At 48.2% G+C, this 20,883-nt stretch overlaps 1 protein-coding gene across 4 annotated transcripts in view; it reads right to left on the bottom strand.

The window, feature by feature from the left end:
- Cracr2a (calcium release activated channel regulator 2A) overlaps positions 1-20,883 on the bottom strand; it is a 108,909-nt gene that overhangs the window by 15,412 nt on the left and 72,614 nt on the right. For 2 of the 4 annotated variants that reach the window (XM_076940610.1, XM_034512424.2), the window contains 7 exons: positions 19,689-19,760; positions 16,830-16,875; positions 15,775-15,881; positions 12,386-12,719; positions 7,557-7,689; positions 932-1,013; positions 734-848 (listed from right to left, as the gene is read on the bottom strand). In XM_076940610.1, coding sequence (XP_076796725.1) covers positions 734-848; positions 932-1,013; positions 7,557-7,689; positions 12,386-12,719; positions 15,775-15,881; positions 16,830-16,875; positions 19,689-19,760 — 889 coding nt within the window. Of the gene's footprint in view, positions 1-733; positions 849-931; positions 1,014-2,977; positions 3,109-7,556; positions 7,690-12,385; positions 12,720-15,774; positions 15,882-16,829; positions 16,876-19,688; positions 19,761-20,883 lie in introns of those variants that run through there. The other 2 variants (XM_076940611.1, XM_076940612.1) reach the window with 2 other exon arrangements.

Raw genomic sequence — 20,883 nt, 5'->3', positions numbered from 1 at the left:
TGGAAAAACGCTGGACAGCCAGGACTGTGAAAGGAGAGTGTAGGGCCCTGAATTGTGAGCACTGAACCTTTCCCTGCCCTGCCCCACTTTCTAGGAAATGTCAGAGTGAGTCTAAGACTCCAAGGACAGAAGTCTAAAACCTCCACTGGATTAGATCATCAGTAGTGTTTCGTTGGTCCTGCCAACATCACATAAAGTAGATGAGGAGGAAGGGAAGGAGGATGGAAGACGGGGAAGGAGGGCAGAGGAGAAGGGAGGAGGAGGAAGGGGATGATGATGATGATAGGAGAAGACTCATGTCACAAATTTCAAAGTCTAAATTCATTTGCCTCCTTGATTAGTTCTGTGAAGAGACAACCTAATGCATGGCATTTCAAAATCCAGTTCTTCACATTTGTAAGTGTTTTAGGGACAGGAATGTTGAGAAATGATTTGTATGAAGCAACTGTCTCAGAAACTCTTAAACCTATTTACATTCCATCCCTTCATTTCCTTAGTAATGGAAGACATGCAGACTGGCAGCTGAGAAAGGGCGTGGTCCAGCTGAGAGATGCTGAAGAGGGGCAGATTCGGGCGGAAGACGTCAGATGTCAGGGTCAAAGGAAAGGAAGAACCCTGGATGGGCAGGCGAGCCTGGGATGAAGCTCTAGGTGTGCAGAGGGTCAGAAGGGAGAGTCAGGGAGCAGATGAGAGTCTGGCAAGCTCAAGAGCTTCCAGGAAGCTGGCTGCTCACCTCCACGCTGCTCAGCCACTGGCGGATCGACAGGAAGGACTGCTTGGCTGTGAGGTCATACATAACAACCACACCGTCGGCCTTTCTGAAGAACTGTTGACTGATACAGCGATATCTGCCACGGGAGAGCCACTGTCAGAGGTGTGCCTTCCTTGGGAGCCCCGGCCTAGCCTGGGACCTGCGGATGCAGCTCCTCACCTCTCCTGGCCAGCAGTGTCCCACAGCTGGAGAGCCACCTGCGCATTGTCCACAGTGACTGTCTTCACTCGGTAGTCGATGCCTGCAAGGGGGGAACCAATCCTGTGAGAGCTGCATTGGTCATGGCTACCCTTCGTTCCAAGTCAGGAGATGATGCCTCCCTGTCTGGAACCATGGCAGGGAGCCGTCCCTGGGTAGTGCCATCCCTGGGTAGTGCCATGGGGATGGTGTGGGAAAATGGGCTGAACACTGCCCAGGGAGGCATGAGGCTGGAGTTCTGGTATTGTCTCAGATTTGGGGCTTAATAACGTCAACAAGCCTGTCTTTGCTGTGGGCTCCTTGCTGTATCATTACGCACCCCTAGGACACTGGATGAAATCATGCCATGGCTCAAGCACAAAAACAACATGCAGTGAGCAGATGACTTCCTGGTTGGGATAATGACACACTGGTTAAATCCCTCCTTCCTCTGTAGCTTATCCCTCTTTACCCAAGTCATCTAGGAAAGGCTATGGCAAGCAAGCAAGTTTTCTGAAGATGGCCCACTTTTTGCATGGCTGTGAGGGTTGAGCTCTGAGAGGCAAAAACCCCAGAGACTTCTTCCAAGGATTGCTTCTCACTATTGCCTTTCCCACCTCTATGACATCATTTAACGATTTCCTGGGTATTTACCCACCCTATTGGGCAGATTTCCTGCAGAGTCAATATAGAGATGTACTTTCATATAGTAATGCTGTTTAGATGAATTGATGATTTTATAATTCCTGATAATGATTTTATAGAACCCCTAAACAGATACAAGTAATCTCAATCGTCCCAATAGAATAAAAGCTGCAACTAGAGCTCTGTAAAGCTAGGAAAAGAGCTAGGATGGCTCGGAACACATTCATGATCAAGAAAAACATTCATTCTAGGTCAGCTCCAGTGAGGCCACGGGTGTGCACTATGATAAAGCAAGGCCACATAAAACCATTGCTTTAAACTTATAATGAGCTTATAGAAGAAACACTGCTTTGAACTTATAATCTACACTCTTCTGTAACTCCCTTCTGTTAATATTTTTGTCTATGGGGTGATTTTTTTCTTATATGGAAGACTTTTGTCTAAAAAGCTATTAAAAAATTGAAAGTAAAAATAAAGGCTCGATGTAGCCGTTTTCAGCTTCATCCAGTGTGTGTTTGTGTGTGTGACTTCCTTCCTTCCTTCCTTCCTTCCTTCCTTCCTTCCTTCCTTCCTTCCTTCACCTTTTCTCTAGCTCATGAAGAGTAAACAGGCTCTGAGCCTCCCACTTGGCCAGTTAGAAGCCCCTAAGTCAAAGAGTATAGAGTCCAAGTAACTTAGTTTCTTTTCTTAACCTCCTGCTGCTATCAGCAGGTGTCAATTGCCTGAAGCCACAAGGTTTTGGCCTCAGGAGAGCAAAAGAGAGTTAATTGTCAGAAGCCATCAGCTTCTGGCCCCAGAATAGCAAGACAGTTAAAGGTTAGAGGTCGTCAGTCTTTCTCCTTTGTCCAATGCTCCCACATCAATACCTGGATAAATGTTGGAGGCAGGCCCCCAGTACCCTCTCATTCTCATTCTACTTTCAAAATGTCCCTAACAAATTTAAACATACAGAGGGATCGAAGCATATTTAAAGTGTCGAAGAGTATTAAAATATTCCTATCCGATAATCCAAAGGTGTGTGGAGAAGTTTGAAGAGGAAGACAAGAGGAAGAGGAGCAGAGGGAGGAGGGGGAGGGGTTGGCAGGTAGTGGAAAGAGCAGAGAGGAAGTGGGAGAGTGGGACAAAGGCAGTATTCACCCTTGAGAAGGGTCTAGGACTCTTGATCCATTCACAATCATCTCTCTCCAGTTGTGTGACCTTTGTGGGCTGGACTACCCGCAGGGGCAGGGGCAGGGGCAGGGGCAGGGGCAGGGGCAGGGGCAGGGGCAGGGGCAGGGGCAGGGGCAGGGGCAGGGGCAGGGGCAGGGGCAGGGGCAGGGGCAGGGGCAGGGGCAGGGGCAGGGGCAGGGGCAGGGGCAGGGGCAGGGGCAGGGGCAGGGGCAGGGGCAGGGGCAGGTTAGTGACATACACTCTGAACTCCCAGCATCTCTCAGAGATGAAAATCTCAATACACATTCTTCTAGGATTGTCCAACTTGATGGCTTCTCTGAGTCATACTGTTGTAAGCTGAATAACTGTCTCCAGCCATACATGAAATACAGTGGGGTATGTACAATGGGTTGCACACACACACACACACACACACACACACACACACACACTGTAGATGAGAAACTGCAATCAAGGTTCCTCCCATCCCTGGGCTGGCAAGGATGAGGATGAGGATGAGGATGAGGATGAGGCTCCTCCCTCCATCTTCAGCATCCTTTCCAGGAGCACCAGGTTCCTAGAGCTCCCCTTCATCCAGGCAGCCCATGGTCATGTGCACCCATCAAAACAGATGACAACTGCCAGCTGCTGAACCAGGGGCAGCATGAGAGGGAGGAGGTATCCTTCCCTTTGGAGAAGCCCTCTTTCCTGCTTTCTCAATACTTTTGAGCAACCAACTGTGGATATTGCACCAGCAGGGCTATTCCTGAAACCACTCAGAGAGCCTGAAGTACGGAGAACAGGGCTTTCTCTTGCTGGCATGGAAAACTGGGAGAGGGCAAGTAGATGTTGCTGGGGGCAGCTGATCTTGGCTTCTTGGTTGCTTACTAGAAGATGAGCAAGGTTTTTATTTTGCAGGGAGAAAGACAGAGGACTGGATAAATGCATTCTGTGCTGTGGTGAGCTTGGTACCCGTCCCCGCTGGCCCTGAAGGGTATTTCTTTCTGCAGCATCAAACAGGCAGCTGGGGAAGCATATAAGCAAGCCCATAGAGGCTGGGTGTGCAGCTCGAGAACACAAGGATAACACAAGGTAAGGATGGAGTGACAGCATCCAGACACCATGGCAGAAAAACAAGAGTTTGCTCAGCAGAAGAAGTTAGAATAGTGTGGGGCCAAGGGGCCTGGAATAAATGACTTAAGACCATCCAGGACTTTAAAGGTGCAAGCCCAAGGAGACCCAGGTTCTGCCAATGCCCAGCAGTATAACCTTGAGGATGTCATTTTACGTCAGTTTTAGAGGTTCAGTTCTTGACTGCTGAGGGGGATGGAAGTTTGAAGGAACCAAATTGGAGGCTCACAATCTCTAAGTTCTGCTAGAACATTCAATGATGGCATTGAGACATCCTTCAACTTGCAACCTGATTAGTCCTGATGACCAAAGTGCTGCAGTGGTGGTCTGAGCTAGAGTTGAGCTGAAGGGACCCAGGAAGGTGACATCAGCCTTTTCTGCAGAAGACAGGCCAGGCTGTCACTACTCATAGAGGGTAGGATAGGAGATGTGCAGACATATGCATAAGATACAGAAGAACCCTGGGGTGCTTCAGGAATTCTCTACAGGACATGGGTGGTCAAGAGAGAACAGGGTTTCTGGGCTGTGATCAAAATAGGGAGTTTATCATGGTGGCTCACACCTTGGGAGGCAAAGGTAGGCAGATTTCTGAGCTTGAGGCCCACCTGGTCTACAAAGCAAGTTCTAAGACAGCCAGGTCTACACAAAGAAACCCTGTCTTGAAAACCCAAGCCAAACAAACAAACAAAACAACAAACAAATAAAAACCAAAACAGAGGTGTTAGGAAGTATTGTGGAGCCTGTGCACTGGGGAGGTTTGGTCTCAGATGCTCACTCTGACTGTGTGCCTCTGTCTCTCACTATCTAGCTGGATGCAAACAGAACATTTTCAAGAGTCTTCCCAGCTCCAGGCTTCACAAAAATTGTCATTTGCTATCTGCAGGTCCCCAGAAGCCGAAACAGCTGCTCTGGAAGGATCAGGCAGGGCCCTGAGATGGAGTAGGTAGGACTCACAAGCTGTACCTCATTGTACATACAAGTGAGGGTTCTACACACCATGTTCTCACGGAGTGCAGGAGACCAGAAGCCACCCCAAGGGACAGAGGTGAGTCCAGAAGAATCCAGTGTTTGTTGCTGAGTGGAATCGCACCTGCTACTCTGGACAAGGGGTTGGCCAGCGCTCTGGATGGGTCAAGCTGTCATGGCCTTGGGAAACTGTGACTTTTCGGTGTCACCTAATCCCCAAAGGAACTTACTGTGGTGGCTGATGTGACAGCTGCTCATGTGCGAGACAAGGCAAGGCACATGAGTGGCTTTAGAACTTGCCCAGCTGCTGCTTTGGTATGTTTGGGACCCAGGATAAAGGACCTAATTTGAGGCCTTTAGTTTGTCCTTGTGGTTGGAATAGGTCTGGCCCCCATACAGTCATGTGTTTGAATACTTGCCCGATAGAGGGCACGTAGAAGGAGGTGTGACCTTGTTGAGTAGGCATGGCCTTGTTGGAGGAAGTGTGTCACCGTGGGGGTGGGCTTTGAGGTTTCAGAAGTTCAAGCTCCAGGCTCACTGTCTCTCCTGCTGCCTTCAAATTAAGATGTAGAGCTCTCAGCTCCTTCTCCAGCACTGTGTCTGCCTGCGTGCCACCATGTTTCTCTCCATGACAGTAATGGACTAAACCTCTGAACTACAATCCCAATTAAAGGTTTTCCTTTGTAAGAGTGCTGTGGTCATGGTGTCTCTTCACAGCAGCAGAAACCTGAACTACAACAGGCCTCTTCCTAAAGTGTAGCTGTTCCCCACAATGCTTGGCCTCCTGGGAGGCACAAACGGGTCAGTCTTCTCCTTCCTCAGAGCCTTCTATCTGAGGCCTGGGGTTAGAAGTGGGACTGGGCTTGACCCCACTGTCAAGAGAGGTATGTGGCTTAGGGATGTGCCTGGGGACTCTAAAGGCATCTCCCCAGTTACCATGAACCCACTATAGAATCCTGACTTGTGGGATTCACACTGGAGCACCCTCCAAGAAAGCTATCCTGACTTCCTATAGCCACCATGGTACCTCTCCATGGTTAGCACACTGGATTCCTCTCAAAGGCAAGCTAGATAGGACTGTCCTGGGTTTGGAGCCAGTGCCTTGTCCCGCTTCCTTTCATGTCTGATGCTCTGGACTGGGATGCCCTCTCACTTTATGTGGAGTAAATGGAGGGGTTGGGACAAGATATAACAACACAAGAAAAGGCCCATCAGTAAGAACAAGGAACTGAAGCATGCAGGATGAGACAAAGGGTAGGAAAGATGGTGGAGGAGCCTGTTCAGTATGAGGAAGAAAGGCCACATCTCCTCAGGAGAGGCCCTGGGGCTTGGAAAGTTTGCCCTGAAGAACTACTTTGTCAGAAACCGATGGTATGGATGGTCTAACCAGAGACCAGGCCTTGGAAGCCCTGGGGGAGCGAGTCAGGATGAGGACCTAGGATTTCCTATGTCCCACTGAGCCATCCCAGCCTGTCCTGTCCCCAACCTCTGTCCACTTCTAAAGGCAGAAGAGGGACCCTACCATTCATGGGTTGCTACGTGCACACAACACAACACTGCTAGGCTACCATGGAACGGGCTAGGTAATGTCTCGTGGGGAGTGTCAGCCCTGATCGGGGGAATGTGGATAGGGTTCCTCATCTCTCTGGACCTCAGTTTCTCAATCTGTCAGGCTGATCACAATGTGAAGACAGGTTGCAATGGCAGATATATGGTCATGGTCAATGCTGAGATTATAATACTCCATTGACAAGTTCAGCTGGCTCATCAGTTCAGCTGAAGGAGTTCGGCCAACATTCACACTTCATCTTTTGCTGAGTGACTCAGCTTTGTAGAAGCTGAGAGGTTAATGTGCCCTTGAGCCCGCGACATAATCCAATGCCATGTGCAGATCTGGGCAGGACAATCATAAGCCTCTCTTTGAATAAAATATTATGCCTAAGTGGGAACCTACTCAGCCATGATCATCTCACGGCAGCTAAGCCCAGGACATTCCTACAGCTGATTCCTGTAGACTCCCAGCAGAGCCGGGATACAAGACAAGTCCAAGCCAGTGGGTAAAAGAAGCCTTGCAGGGTGCTGTCTGCACATGTGTCCACAGGCCTAAGGGCAAGGCAGGCAGGAGTAAGCCCATAGGAAAGGTCGGGTGGCAGGGCATGGCTCTGGGAGAGTTCCCATCAGATCTGGGGAAGCACTAAGGTTCAGAGCCCTGTTGATTGAAATCGGAGCAGAGGGCTGGTGAGATGGCTTTGTGGTAAAAGGACTTGCCTGACAATGGAAATCTGACCCCCAAACCCACACACTGAAAGGAGAGAACCACCTCCCACAGGTTGTCTGCTGACTTTCTTATATGTGTTGTCATGTGCATGCATGTTTCACACACACACATACATATAATTCATGCTTCTATGCATTCATACATACCTACATACGATTAATTTTTTTTTGAAGTGAGGCAAAAGTACCATAACCTGGGTCAGGATTCATAAAGGGGACCAAAGGCCTCAAACCCACCTTTGTCAACCTCACCTCCCTAATACCCACCTACCCCACCATCCCCTTCCACCGAACCGCACTCACATACATCATGAGCTTAGCAGCCCAGCAGTGTCAAAAGAGATGGGCTCGCCCTTGCTCCTCCTAGCCCTCTGCTGAGCAGCCAGAGCCACCGTTCTACCCCTCAGCCCTTTATTCCCTCCCTGAGCAGAGAACTCACCCACAGTGGCCGCCATGCCTGGAGAGAAGCGGGCCTCACAGAGCCTCCTCAGGAAAGATGTCTTCCCTACAGCAGAGTCACCCACAAACACGATCTTAAAGAGCCGGTCAGGGGTAGAAGGGACCCTTTCCTCCTGTGGATGGAAGACAGTCTGGTCACCTGTTAGGCATGGCCACTAGTCTCTGCTGCTGCTAGGTTGCCTTTAACTGTCACTGCAGGGGTCCACTGAGACCCCAGCACCAAAAAGGCCACTTCTGCCCTAGAATGAAACTAGCACTGGTCTTGGAGCATAGGCATCCTTTGGCACAAGCAAGAGACTGTTAGAAGAAATGGCAGCCTTTCACATACTCTCATACCTAATGGGGCTCTGGGACAGGCAGGTGGGCCCTGTCTGATGGAGTGGGTGGGCCAGGCATGTGACCAGTTACTGGGAGTGGGGTATTTCCCAGAGCATTAAGGTTAAGAATGAGGAGGGGACAGAAGTCCAGAAAGGAGGGGCTAAGGGAGAAGGCAGAATTCTCTATGTGGGCAGAGAGGACAAGTGTGCTGGGTTTTTTCTTGTTATCATTTTCTTGTTTGTTTTTGCTGTTGCTCTTTGTTTTTTGTGGGGTTTTTTGTTTTTGTTTGTTTTCTGTTTGTTTTTGTCAACTGGACATAGATAGGATCATATGGGAAGAGGGAGCCTCAATTGAGAAAACATCTCCATGAAAAAATCTGTAGGGCATTTTCTTATCAGTGATGGTTTGGGGAAGGCTCAGTTCACCATGAATGGTGCCACTCCTGGGCAGGGGTCTTGGGTGGCATAAGAAAGCAGGCTGATTGAACCATGGAAAGCTAACCAGGAAGCAGCATTTTCCCATGGCTTCTGCTTCAGTTCCTGCTTTCTGGCTCCTGCCTTGACTTCCTTCCCTGACTTCCCTTCATAACTGTGAGCTGTGATCTGAAACAAACCCTTTCCTTCCTAGGTTGCTTCTGGTCATGGTGTTTATCACGGCAACACAGAAGCAAACTAGAACCACAAGCTGGTCTTTGGAAGAGAGAGAAGAGAGACAGAGAAGACATTCATAGGGCTGCGTACTATTGTATAGCTCCTTTGACTTGAAACATCCCCTCCAAGATGGAGAAGGGAGCATCATAAGCCTCAGGAAACTTCAGAACATTGAAAGCTCCAAGATTCACAAGGCTTCCTCCAAAGGTTACCTAAATGGAGACAACTGGTCTGGAGGAGGACACTCTCTGGAGGAGGCATCTGCAAGTTGTACAGGGAGATTTAGGAGTAGGCTGTTCTGGAGCTGTCACCCATGCTGGGGTGGGCTGGATGGTGATACAGCTACCCTTGAGTTATTCACCCATGTTCTGGTAAGTAACCCCAGTCTCACTGGATGGAATCATGCCTCTACTCTGACAGCGATGTCCTGTCTACAGTAACTAGTATGAATGTTGAAGTGTCACCAGGAGAAGTCACCAACGGAGATACAGCCTCTGGGTGGAATGGGAGCTCTCTTGAGTCTCTACACATGGTCTTGTGTCCTCTCTTCAGCTCCAATTGTCAGATGGTGGATTTTTTCACTCTTGTGCTAGTTAGCTCTCATCTACTTGACACAAGCTAGGTCACTTGAAGAGAAGGACCCATTGAGGAATTGCCTCCAGCAGACTGGCCTGTAGGCAAGTTTTTGATTAATAATTAATGATTGACATGGGAGGGCCCAGTCCCACTGTGGACAGTATCATCCCTGGACAGGTGATCCTAGGCTGCATAAAGAAAAGCAAACTAGGCAAGTCATGGAGAAATTGCCAGTGAACAGCATCCTTTCATGACCTGCTTTAGTTCCTGCCTCCAGGTTCCTGCCTCAGTTCCTGTCCTGACTTCCTTCAGTGCTAGACAGGAATGTGAGGTGACCTGGAATCTGTAAGATAAAATAACCCTGCCTTCTCTTCTATTGGATTTGGTCAGTGCTTTTATTATAGCTACAGTGAATCCAAATGAGGATACCTTTCCACTCAGGCAGGTGGGAAGCCTCCAGAGCCCTAGTGGATAAAGCAGAACTGGCCTGCTATCATCCTGGGACTGTGAGCCCTGGATCACCGGACTTTTTCTAGGGCACAAATTTAGCAGGAGATGGTGTGAGGGACATCTCCCTCAGGGAGCCATTTCTTCCAGAGTGCTGTCTGATCACATGCCTCACCTTCAAGCTCAGCTCAGCACTACTGATGGGGGCGGGGGAGGCTCTTTGGAGTAGATTTAAGAGTGTAGTTGAGGGAATTTAGCTTCTCCTGATGAGCAAATACTACAAGGAAGCACAGCTGATATTAGCAGTACTTGAATTTCGGAACAAAGTCACTAAGAGACTTTCAGGGAGAGTCGCAGTACTTAGGAGAGAACTTAAGGTCAACAACAAGAATTTAGGATAAATTAAAACAATGCCCTCTTTCCTTTTTTCTTTATCCATTGAATATACAGGGCCCTGGCTTCTGCATGTCTCTTGTTCAGTGCTTCCAACTGTCATTTGTTTAAATCTGGAAGAGCAGACATAGTAAGAGGTGGGAATGTGAAACTCAGGGTGCAAGTGGTAGCAGAGATGGAGGCTGTGGCTCAGATTGTTGAGCTCCGCTTGGCTTTCATCCCCAAGGCTACCTTGTCCCTTCCCTTTTCAGGTAAAGCCTATAATGTCATTAATGGCCCTGCTGTAGGCAGCCTAACCTACAAGAGTAGGGAGGTCCCTCTGCTTGCTTTCCTCTCTTGAGGACAGTCATCTGTCAGGTGACAGATGGGTTGTAGACACATGCAGGGGATGTAGGACATATGTTGTCACTTCTCTTGCCCTCCTACATACTTAAAAAGCAGGGGTTAGGGTATATCTAAGTCATAGAAGGTTTGCCCCCCACTCTGTACAAGGCTGTGAATTTCTGTCCTAAGCACCACAGAGTAGACAGACAGACAAATAAACAAGCAGCAACAACACCCAGAACGCAAATCATAAAACAAAACCTTCAAACAAAAGTGGTATATTCTGAGCTGGCAAGGTGCCTCAGTGATAAAGGCACCTACTACCCAGGCTGACAACTCATATTCTATCCCCAGACCTCGCTCAGTGGAGGAGGGGAACTGACTCTTGCCAGTTGTCCTCTGACCTCTGCACGTGTAGTGTGGTGTGCCTGTGTCTACACACGTGCACAAATAAAGTAAATATTTAAAAAATTAAAGTGATATATCTTAATTTTTAAACGTGAGAAATATACAGTTGTAGGGAGAAAAACAAACATTCTTTATTGTCTGAGATATTCACTATTCATATTTTATGCATTTTTCAGTCTTTATGGCTATATGATCAAATGTTTTATTTAAATGGTTTTGAGAATTACACACACACACGTGTATATATATATATGTATATATATTTATCCTATTTATCGTAATTATTTATCATAATTATTTATCATAATTATTCAATAACAATACAAATTCCTAAATTTGTCACTAAAGATTTTTTTGGAACCATGATTTTTTAAACCAGGCATGTAATATTCTACTAAATTATCATAATATAGTTTATGTCCCTATGATAACCTTTTAAAAAATGTTCTTCTATTCTAAACGGCACTTGCAGCCTTCTCTTTTCACTGGCAGTGGAAGTGCAGGTTCAAAGGTCATGGTATTTGATTCTTCTTATCAGCTACTCTGCAGAAGGGTGATACTGTCTATGCCTCCCTGCCTCATGGAGGTCTTCCCAACAACTGACCCTCTTTATTCTCTCTGCTGCTGCATCAAAATGGCTGCACAGCCTTGTGAGGAAACCAGGTTGGGGGCGGGGGTGTGTGTGCAGTGGATGCTCTGTAAGAGAAACGCAATTACAGAATGCACAGCTTCAGACATGTGTGTTAGGTACGCTTATGCTAAGAGCCCAACAGAGAGGCAGGCTGTCCCAGCCTCTCCCATCTCGGTTCCTACTTTTCCTTCTGACTGTGGGGAAAACATTTCGTCAGGCCCACAGTGAAGACATGCCTCAACAACAGGAGCCATGGCCTCCTGCTCTAAGCCTGACTACAGACCTGTTGGTCACATGTTACGATACTGGGTGACATCTTGGAATGACTTTGATGTTGAGCCATCTATACCTACTGAAAGTGAATCTAGGCCTGTGTCTTGAAGGGATTTGGAAAGGGGGGGGGCCCAAGGGAGATGCCCCTTGCATACTGCCATGGATTTTTTAGAGCCATTCTGGAAGACCAGGGCAGAGGCCAGGGGCTGAATGGCCTATATCAAAGTTCAAGTCACAAACCAGCAGAAGGACGTAGTTTCCATGAGGCAAAGAGGCATCACCCTTTGGGAGAGCGTTTGGTAATAGGAATCAAGTGCCATGACCTTTGAGCTGCTCTCCTTATAGAAGTCAGAGGAAAATCTGAGGGAGGAGAGGGATGTGTACAGAAACATCCCGGAGGGAAGAGGACACAGGACACTGGGAAGTGACAGAGGCTTAGCTGACTGAGATCAAGAGGAAGACTATGACAGGCACTCTGGATAGAGCTGTACCAAATGACGTCTTGCAACAGATTTTAGCAGACACTGTATCCAGTAGGTGTTCAGTAAATGCTTCATGTTAGAAGATGAAGTGTGCAATATGGGGAAACAGGAACTAACAAGGAGGGTTTATAGACACTTATGAGTCTCCGTGATGCTTAGCCTAAACGATAATAAGGAAGTGAAGGTGACTTTTGGGACACAACACAGTGAATCCCCAAGCCAACTTCAGCTGGCTTTCTGCCTGTCCTTTGGGGCTCCTGGGCTCAAAGTCAAGGGGCAGATCTCAGCAGTGTTGCCTGGACTTTACCTTGTAGAGGGTCTCTTTTCCAACAGGCTGCCCTCGGGGACAGGTAGGGATGAGATCCGAGGCTGGGGCTACCACGCTTTGCCTTTCTGTTCCCTGGTCAGGGACCTCCTCCTCTTCTGGGCATCTGCTCAGTGGCTTCTCAAAGCCTCCTTCTAGAAGCTGAGGCAAGGGATCTTCTTCAATGGAGATGATTCTTCGGAGTGCCTGGCGACGTGGAACCCCAGCCCCTGGCTCCCCACTTCCCAGTTCCTCCTCTGCCTGGAGATATGCACTCAGGCCCACAGAGCTTCTCCTCCTCAGGGTGCTGAATACGTCTTCCTCCTCCTCTGACTGGCTATCAGGATGGGGGTGGGGAGGAAGATGGGTGGGAGGGAGTGAAGAAAAATCAATATGGAAGTGGAGGGATACTTGCCTGCAGGCAGCACTGGGGAAAGCTCCAGGGAAGAAGAGGAGACAACAGACCCATCACTCAGCTCATGGTTTTGACAGCCTAATAAGGGCTGCCTGCTGATGTGGTGGCCACAGCCACAGCCACCATCACAGCCACAGCAGCCACCACAGCCACGTCCGCCACCACGGCCAGTGATGGAGATGCTGACGAGGATTATTACCAGGTATCAACTTAAAATAAAGGCCCTGCTCTCCTGTGGTGCTGGACTTAGAGGAGGGCCAAAGCAACAACCAACACAAATATATTCTTGTGAACTGGATTAGTCAATGAAGAAGAAGGTAGTAAAGAGAGGATGGTGCAGGGTTAGAGGTCCAGGACTCTGGGCAGACACTTAGGTGGTTGGGTTCTGCTCCCATGACATGCCCTCATTTACAGAATATCCTTATGGAAGGACATCAATTCCTCACACCTCACTTCCCTCTCCACAAAACATGCTCCATCTACCTAGCATATTCATAAGAAACATAGCATACACACACGGGGCATTCTCACACATGACACACCCACACAGCGCACACTCACACAGCACCTGTCCACACAGCATCCCTCAGCAGTGCAGGGGTGCAGTTGCTGTGGGGGGAGGGGAATCTCCTCTGACTCATGACAGATGTCCCTCAACTCAGAGACAGGTCATTGTGAATGGGGTAGGGTCAGAAGGCACAGCCAACGCGCCCCTGCCGCCGCCCTTCCTCTCCCTTTCTGTGCTTCTGAAACAGAGGGAGGAGCAGGTGGTTTCAAAGACTTTAGTACATACTTGCTTCCGGAAGCATTTGGATGCTATGCCCAAAGAGGCTGGTAGGAGGTGGAAGAAACTGGGCAGCTGGGATATAGGGAGAAGCACGGGCTGAATTTTCCAAGGGTTTGGAGAGCAACATTTGCACAGCTCTCCAGAAAGCCAGGGTTCCTTCTCTTAGTGAACAGTTCAAGCTGAGAGCATTTCAAACAAGACAGGCGTGACCTTATGAATAAACACACACACACACACACACACTCATGGCACACACACATACTTGAATGCACATTGAGAGAAATGCTGATGAGCCCGAAAGATGACAAGGTCAAAGGAAAAAGGAATCGAAGCGTGGAGCACAGAACTGAGCACATAGGAGAAGCACCGTTAGCCTCGGCCCTGACTTCTAGTATTTGTTATTCCTAAGACCAATGATAGGAAAATGTGTGTAATAATAGGGTTCACCAGAGTGAATCTATCACTATCTAAGTGAGCGGTAATTCTGAAGGACAAATTAAGACAGTGTTTATTTTCAACGGTGATGAATTAGTTTGAACAGAAAGAAGATTTATAGCAATTCAAGCACCTTTCCCTTTACTTAGGAAACAGGTTAAATAAAAGCCAACTGACTGGCTTCTTTCCATCACCCTTCCTATGTATGCTACCAAGGCCATTGCCTGACTATCTGTTTCAGAACACAGTATCCCTGTTCATTTTAGATGCTTTTATATGGAGCATGAACATGTATACAGACACACAGACACAGACACAGACACAGACACAGACACAGACACACACACACACACACACACACACACACACACACACTACATGCTTTCTCAAAGTTTTTTCCAACCAGAAAAAGAAACAACGGTTTAAGTGTGCCCTAAAATGAAATGCTTCTTGGAAAAAGCGTTGTATTTGGGAACATCTCGAGCACTGTTGACACTCCGTAATGGCTTCAGCTTAGCATGTCTAAGCTCACTTTTTGTTTTGCCACCAAACACTTCCTGCCAGCAGCGGAGAGAGGAGCTGCTTTTGCCAAAATCGATATTGGAATTCAGAGCGCACACTTTGATGCTCAGTGGATTATTTTCTATTTCCGCTGCTTGGCTGTGAGCTCATGAAGGAGAGAAGGGTCTATTTTGCAAACCTCTGCTCCAGTGACTGGCACTGTACCTCACACACAGTGGCCACTCAATACTTATCTATTAGATGAGCATTTGCTGGTGGACAGGCATAGAGGGAATGTCACAAAACCTGAAAGAATGTCAGATGCAGAGCAGGTGATCCATAAACGACTGTCGAATGAATCAACCTAGAAATACATTCAGCTCTGAGAAACCAGCAGGCTAACAAATACTAGTGTAGAAATCTGGCTTCCAGATTGTACCTCGCTACTGAGCTATTGAGTTTTAATTCATGATGATCTGACCCAGGGGCTTCCCGGATCAGCCCGTTGACATCCCGGAGTCATTTTTACTTTGCGTGTACTTTCATTCCATGTTTGTACATCTCAGTGAGTGAGTTTACACATCTCCTCCCTCAGTCTCGATGCCTGAGGGTTTAGCTGCTTTGACCTCTGTGCCCATCCATGTGGACAAAGGGGTGCATGTGACTTGTCTGTCTGAATGAACAGCAAGCCAATACTTTCCATACTCAAACTCAATCCCCGAGCCTTCCAGCAGCAACAAAACATGTTGTCTTCGAGTTAATTAAATACGAATCATTGGGATGATCTGTCAATCACAGGCCCTAATTTTGTCTCTAAAGGGGTTTCAGCTAATGGTGATTCTATATGACATTTTAATTCAGCTCAGTCAGTATAATTATATTCCAAAAAACCCAAGCGGATCCAAGAAAAGGAGCACTGTCCTCCATCACTCCTCCCTCCCAGATCATCCGCTCCTCCCCTCATCATCTTCCTCTCCCTCCTTCTGAGTCAGCCTGCAGTACCCTTAAGCCCCTCTCTGCAGCCCCCATAGAGCAGGGTAGCCTCCTACAGGTTTGTGCTGCATAGTCTCCCGCCAGTTTGGATGTCACAACAGAGGGCCATGCCCTCCAAGAATTAAGGCAAGCGAGGGAGACTGACCTCAGGCCTTCCTAGTAGAGCCACACCTCAAAGGAGCAATAACTGTGGGTGCAGAGGCAGCTCCCAAAGTGGAGAGAGGGGAAAGGAGGAAGGAGGGGTGGAGGGTGACGACTTACCTCCTGAGAATTCCCCTTCCATCCACATATTTGCCGATCACAGAGCCAGATCTTTGCTTCCTGCTTGCCTTGGAAGCAGCTGTGTTTGCCTTGGCCGCCTTATCTTTCTGCAGAAACACAAAATGCCCTGAGATCCACTCCTGTGGATCTCTCTCGACTTCTGCCTGAGCAGAAGTGAGGGAAGACTCTAGTTGGGACTCTGAGAGAAGCAGGCCATGTTTTCCTGTTCAGTCACAAACTCTCCAGTCCCCCCCCCACACACACACACACTCCAATTAGGATTCCTTCATCTCCTTTTCAGAAATCCCCTTAGAGGAGAGAATACAGAGTGGAGAGCCTAGGGTTTCTTGTGCTGTTTTTCACAGGAACTGGTCATTTGCAAGAGATGAGAAGTCAAAGATGCATACTACCTGGGAAAATATTCACAAGGTCTGTAAGATCCTGGTATTTTAAGTCATACTCTTCCATGTGGCTCCAATCTCTCTTTCCCGCCAAAGCCCATAAGGTGTTGGGCTAGGGACCCACTAGAGGTGCAGTTATTCCACCACTCCCTCACAGGCTTGGGGAACTATGCAGCACTGTGCTCAGGTAAGGAGAGGGGCTATGTTTAGAGCAGAGATAAAGCTGTGCATAAAACCAACTGTGTAAATAGCCATGTGTGCATTGTGAATTCGCTCGCTGACAGCATACAGTTTGAGAATTTCATCAAGAGATAAAATTTTAAATGAAAGAGCAAAGTGAGCATTTGACTACAGGTGATAATGACATTTCAACTGCACCATTTCCCGGTGGAATTCCTACATCTAAGAAACGTGTGGCTCTCCCAAATATTTGAGTCTGATTCTGCCAAGACGAAGGCATCTCTCTTCACAAAAAAAAAATGTGTGTGGCTACCTTTTTATTGCTCACATGTTACACCTTCACCCTGCCCACACTGAAAGGACCCGATATATCGTAAGTATCAGGACAGTCTTGATCAGTCCTGGCATGGATCAGATGACCTCTGAGCCTTGTCTCGATCTGCCCCAAGTCTCAAGAGAACACTGGTCAATTACCTGGAAAGTTATGTCCCGTTCATCCCGGAGGTATTTGTTCCTTTCCCTGTGAATAGCAAGGGAAAATCATTCAAACATGGACCCTACTGCTGACAGATCAAGGGCTAGCCCATTAGGCAGCCAGCCAGGTGCAAGAGAAAGCATGGTATGGAAGGCCCAGGGATGTGGCTGTGGACGGAGGAGAGTTCATGTGTAAATCAGCTCAGAGACAGGGGGATAATAGTGAGTAGTCTTGTGACACACACTGTCCCTTGAAGAACACTCAGCCTCCATCACTTGGTGCAGGATGACATGCATCCCTGTGACTTGCCAGTGGGCTCCTTCTTTGCCCAGTTCATCCGTTCATCAATGAGAGTGCTTATTCATAGATCTCCTGGGACAGGAGTTGCTTGCCAAACTTTGTTCAGCATTCAGGATGCAGGAGTGAGCAACCACAAGGTTCGGACTTGAGTAGCCTGTGTAAGGCTGGGGTGAGCACCACTGAGAAACGAAAGCAGGGGGCATGGGAAAAGGAGAACGAGAGAGTGTCAGGCATTTCAACCTGAATGTTTGGGGAAGCTCTGGCTGGTGAGGCAGTGTCTCACAAACCTGAGGGAGGAAAGAGGAGCTTGGCAGGACAAAGGCTTGGTTGTGATAAATGTGTATGTTGGAGAAACAGAAGGGAAGGCCACAAGGCACACAAAGAACACCTCCCGCATTGCGAGGAGTGGGTAGATCAAGACAACGATCCACAGTCTCCTGGACCACAGGGAGAGCTTTGATAATCACCCCAAATGAGACACGAAACCATGGGTTGTTGGTGAGGTAGGATGTGTGGCCAACAGTGTCATGGTCTGAAAGGAGCACTGAGAGGATCCCCTTGGGAGCCATGCTAAGAATAGACTGTCGGCGACAAAGGTGCAGCCCTGAGAATGGACTGATAGTTTTGAAAAAGTAGAAGTCATTGGTGACATGGGCAAGGACAGTTTGGGTGGAACTGTTGGTGGAGGAAGCCAGCCTAGAACATGGAGAATGGAAAGCCAACAGATCAAAAGAAGAGGGGTCGGTTTGAGAACTCCAGTTGGGAACAGGGCTGACGTGTGCAGGGGTAGCCTTTGCTAGGAGCACTGGGATCTCACACCGCATCCACAGAGTTAGAGACATGGGTGCTGGCAACATGGAGCAAGCTCTGCAGACTCGTTCTGGTTCTTTCTGAAGCAGGATCCCAAGTGGCAAGGTGGGAAGTAGGGGCTTCAGGGAGGTTTAACGAATGTTCAGGGTGGGTAAGTGACCAGACTCAGGATGCAGGGTGTTTGCGAGACACAAATGGCTGGAAGGTTCTTTTCTCGATGCAAGAGGGTTGGCCCCTTCTGTCATCTCAGCTCCATCTCAGCTCTGTGTGATTTTGCATCAGTTTGTGCTGGTGGCTGGAACCAGTCCATAATGCCAAAAGGGAGGGCAGGCTCAGCGGTGGTCAGAAACTAGTTATCATCCTGCAGTGATCTGTAGGCCACCCAGCAGATCACTGTAAGACTGTGTCTTACTGTTCTCAGTGACACAGCCAGGCTGCTGGGACATGTCTTGGGGAGAGAAATACTGAAGGAAAACCCTGATAATGGAAGAAGAATAAGGGTCTCACACCTGAAAGACCCTAAAGCTAGCAGTAATCGGCAACCTGAATGAAGATTCAGAAGGACTTTGAGTATACTGTGTTGTTTTCTGTTTTGTTTATACTTTCTGTGTAGGATGTGAGCAGAGGTTAGGGAAATCCTCAAGTCTAGCACTCCAGCCATGGTCCCTGTCTTACTGCCACCCTACATTCCATGCCCCCCCCCCACTTCACCCATTCCTCACCCTCCCACGTTCTCTCTCTCTCCTGGATTCTTGGTGATTTCACTGATGGGGAAATCTGCCCTGCCCCCACCTCATCTCTACTGATTGTAGTAACCAGGACAGACAACACAGAAAGGTCCCAGGCGTGTGAGTCTGAACTTCAGATGCTGGTCTGTCAAAGCTCTAAAGGACATAAACACTATGCAGAGGGTTATGTCCGCTCTTTCTTATTCATCCATTATTTTTTCTAAGTACAATAGTATGAAGAAAAACAAGTTAACAAACAAAAACAAGTGCCCTTATACATCTTGTTCTCTTCTTAAAGTCTCCTGAGAACAAAGACCTTGTCCCCAGTTGGATAGAACATGGCCACTTAGGAACTCTTCCATCTCCTGACCAGGGGAGAGCTGGTTCAAAGCAACTTGGGACTTTAAAAATGAGGACCCAAAACCTTCTGTCATCACTGATCCCTCACACCCCATAAGGCCATTGGCAGGTGGCAGGTATAGCCTATGGAAACCCTTCCTTCTTCTGTATTTGCTTTGCTTCCATCCCAGGACATTCCAGGCCAGGGAGCTTTGAATCTATTTCAATGGGATTTAGACACTAGGGAAACTCCTCTTTTAGCCCAATGTGTGATGTATTTGCTTATTCCATGGCTGAAGTAAGAGTCAGCTGGACATGGACTTCAGCTTGGTGTTACGCTAATCACTTCATTTGTCTAGTAATAACACATTCTTGGTTGATACCAGAATTCACCACTGCCTGACAGGCTCAATGCTTTTGTTGAAGGTGAGACTGTAGACTTGCCACAGGGTTGCTGCCCGTTCAGACCTACTCCCTCCCAACCCAGGATCATGAACTGTCCCGTAAAGACACCAAGGGTGAGGCAGAGCCTGCCTCAAAGAGGAATGAACTGTAGAGGAAGGAGGGCATGTGAGTAAATGTGACTACGCATTCCCAGTGGGTTGTACTCAGCAGTCCCAACCATACACTGGTGACTGGGGGGAACGTGGGCCCTCCTGGCAGGTTTCCCTGTGGACCCACCTTAGGAAATCCAGCTGCTTCAGGAGGCCAGACTTCTCCCGCTGCAGACTCTCAGTCACTCGGTATACTTCCCTGAGGAGACAGGCACAGCCAGGTGAGCAGTGGCCATGGGGAATGGAGGGGGGCTAGGCTACTGTTATACAAGAGGACAGAAACATTCAGGGAGGAAAGAAGAGAGGGGAAAGAAGAAAATGAAGGAAGGAAGAGATGGATGGATGGAGGGAGGAAAGAAAGGGAGGAAGGAGGAAAGGAAGGAGGGAAGGAGGGAGGGAGAGAGGGAGGGAAAGAATGAAACTGAAGCAGGCATCACTGGAAACTTCAATTCGTAACTGTGCCTCATCTTTGCCTCTGTGTTCTGAACCTTGACATGGAATCTAGGTGCCTCTCCAGTCTTACTACCAAGGCCCCAGAATTCCTACCTCCACAGTAGTATGGCTCTATGGTGGAGAGCACCCAACAGCCTGATAAACTTGTCACCTTGCTGGGAGGAGAGTCACCCCTCTGCTACCTCTTAATGTCATTACTGAGCAGCTGACAACAGCATCAGCCTGGGGACCCTCCCACCAAGGGCCTAAGAGCTCCATTTCTTAAGCATCATCTGTGTCCTTCCTTTCTTCTTGTTCTTTACAGAATAATTACAAAGTCACTCGACGACCATAACAGACTGAATCAAATTCTAAGTTCACCTCAGACAATCCTAATTAAGCAACACAACTCTGCTGGCTCCTGCGGAGAACTGAATTCCTCACATTTTATTACCAATTATATTTAATTTCAACTTAAGGGAAAACAGTGTTATTTCCCGTTATACAAACTGGGTCCCTGAGCCCCTGTCTAAGACTCTGCTCTGATTAGCACAACATATACAGCCCTGCCTGCTCCTGGTGGGTCCTGGCTGATGAAGAGTCCCGTGTTCAGCTGAGTGGCTCTCCTGCCCAGCTCCTAGCCCTCCCTAGGGACAACAGACAAGCTGGCCCCTGCTGAGAAAAGGCAATTCACTGCAGAGCTGAGGTCTGTGTCTTCCTTGTTTGACTGAGAAAGCAGTTCATAAGTTTGATGTTATCTGGATCTTTTCTGTCTCTGTCTATAACACCAGGACACACACGCACATAAATGCACATGCACACACTTGCCCTACTTATGCAAATACATGCTTAACTCTGTCAAGTGAACACATATCTATAGTGATCTCTAC

The sequence above is a fragment of the Arvicanthis niloticus genome, chromosome 9 (genome assembly GCF_011762505.2).
Source record: "Arvicanthis niloticus isolate mArvNil1 chromosome 9, mArvNil1.pat.X, whole genome shotgun sequence".
NCBI classification, from domain to species: domain Eukaryota; kingdom Metazoa; phylum Chordata; class Mammalia; order Rodentia; family Muridae; genus Arvicanthis; species Arvicanthis niloticus.
This window is presented reverse-complemented; position numbering and strand designations above follow the sequence as displayed.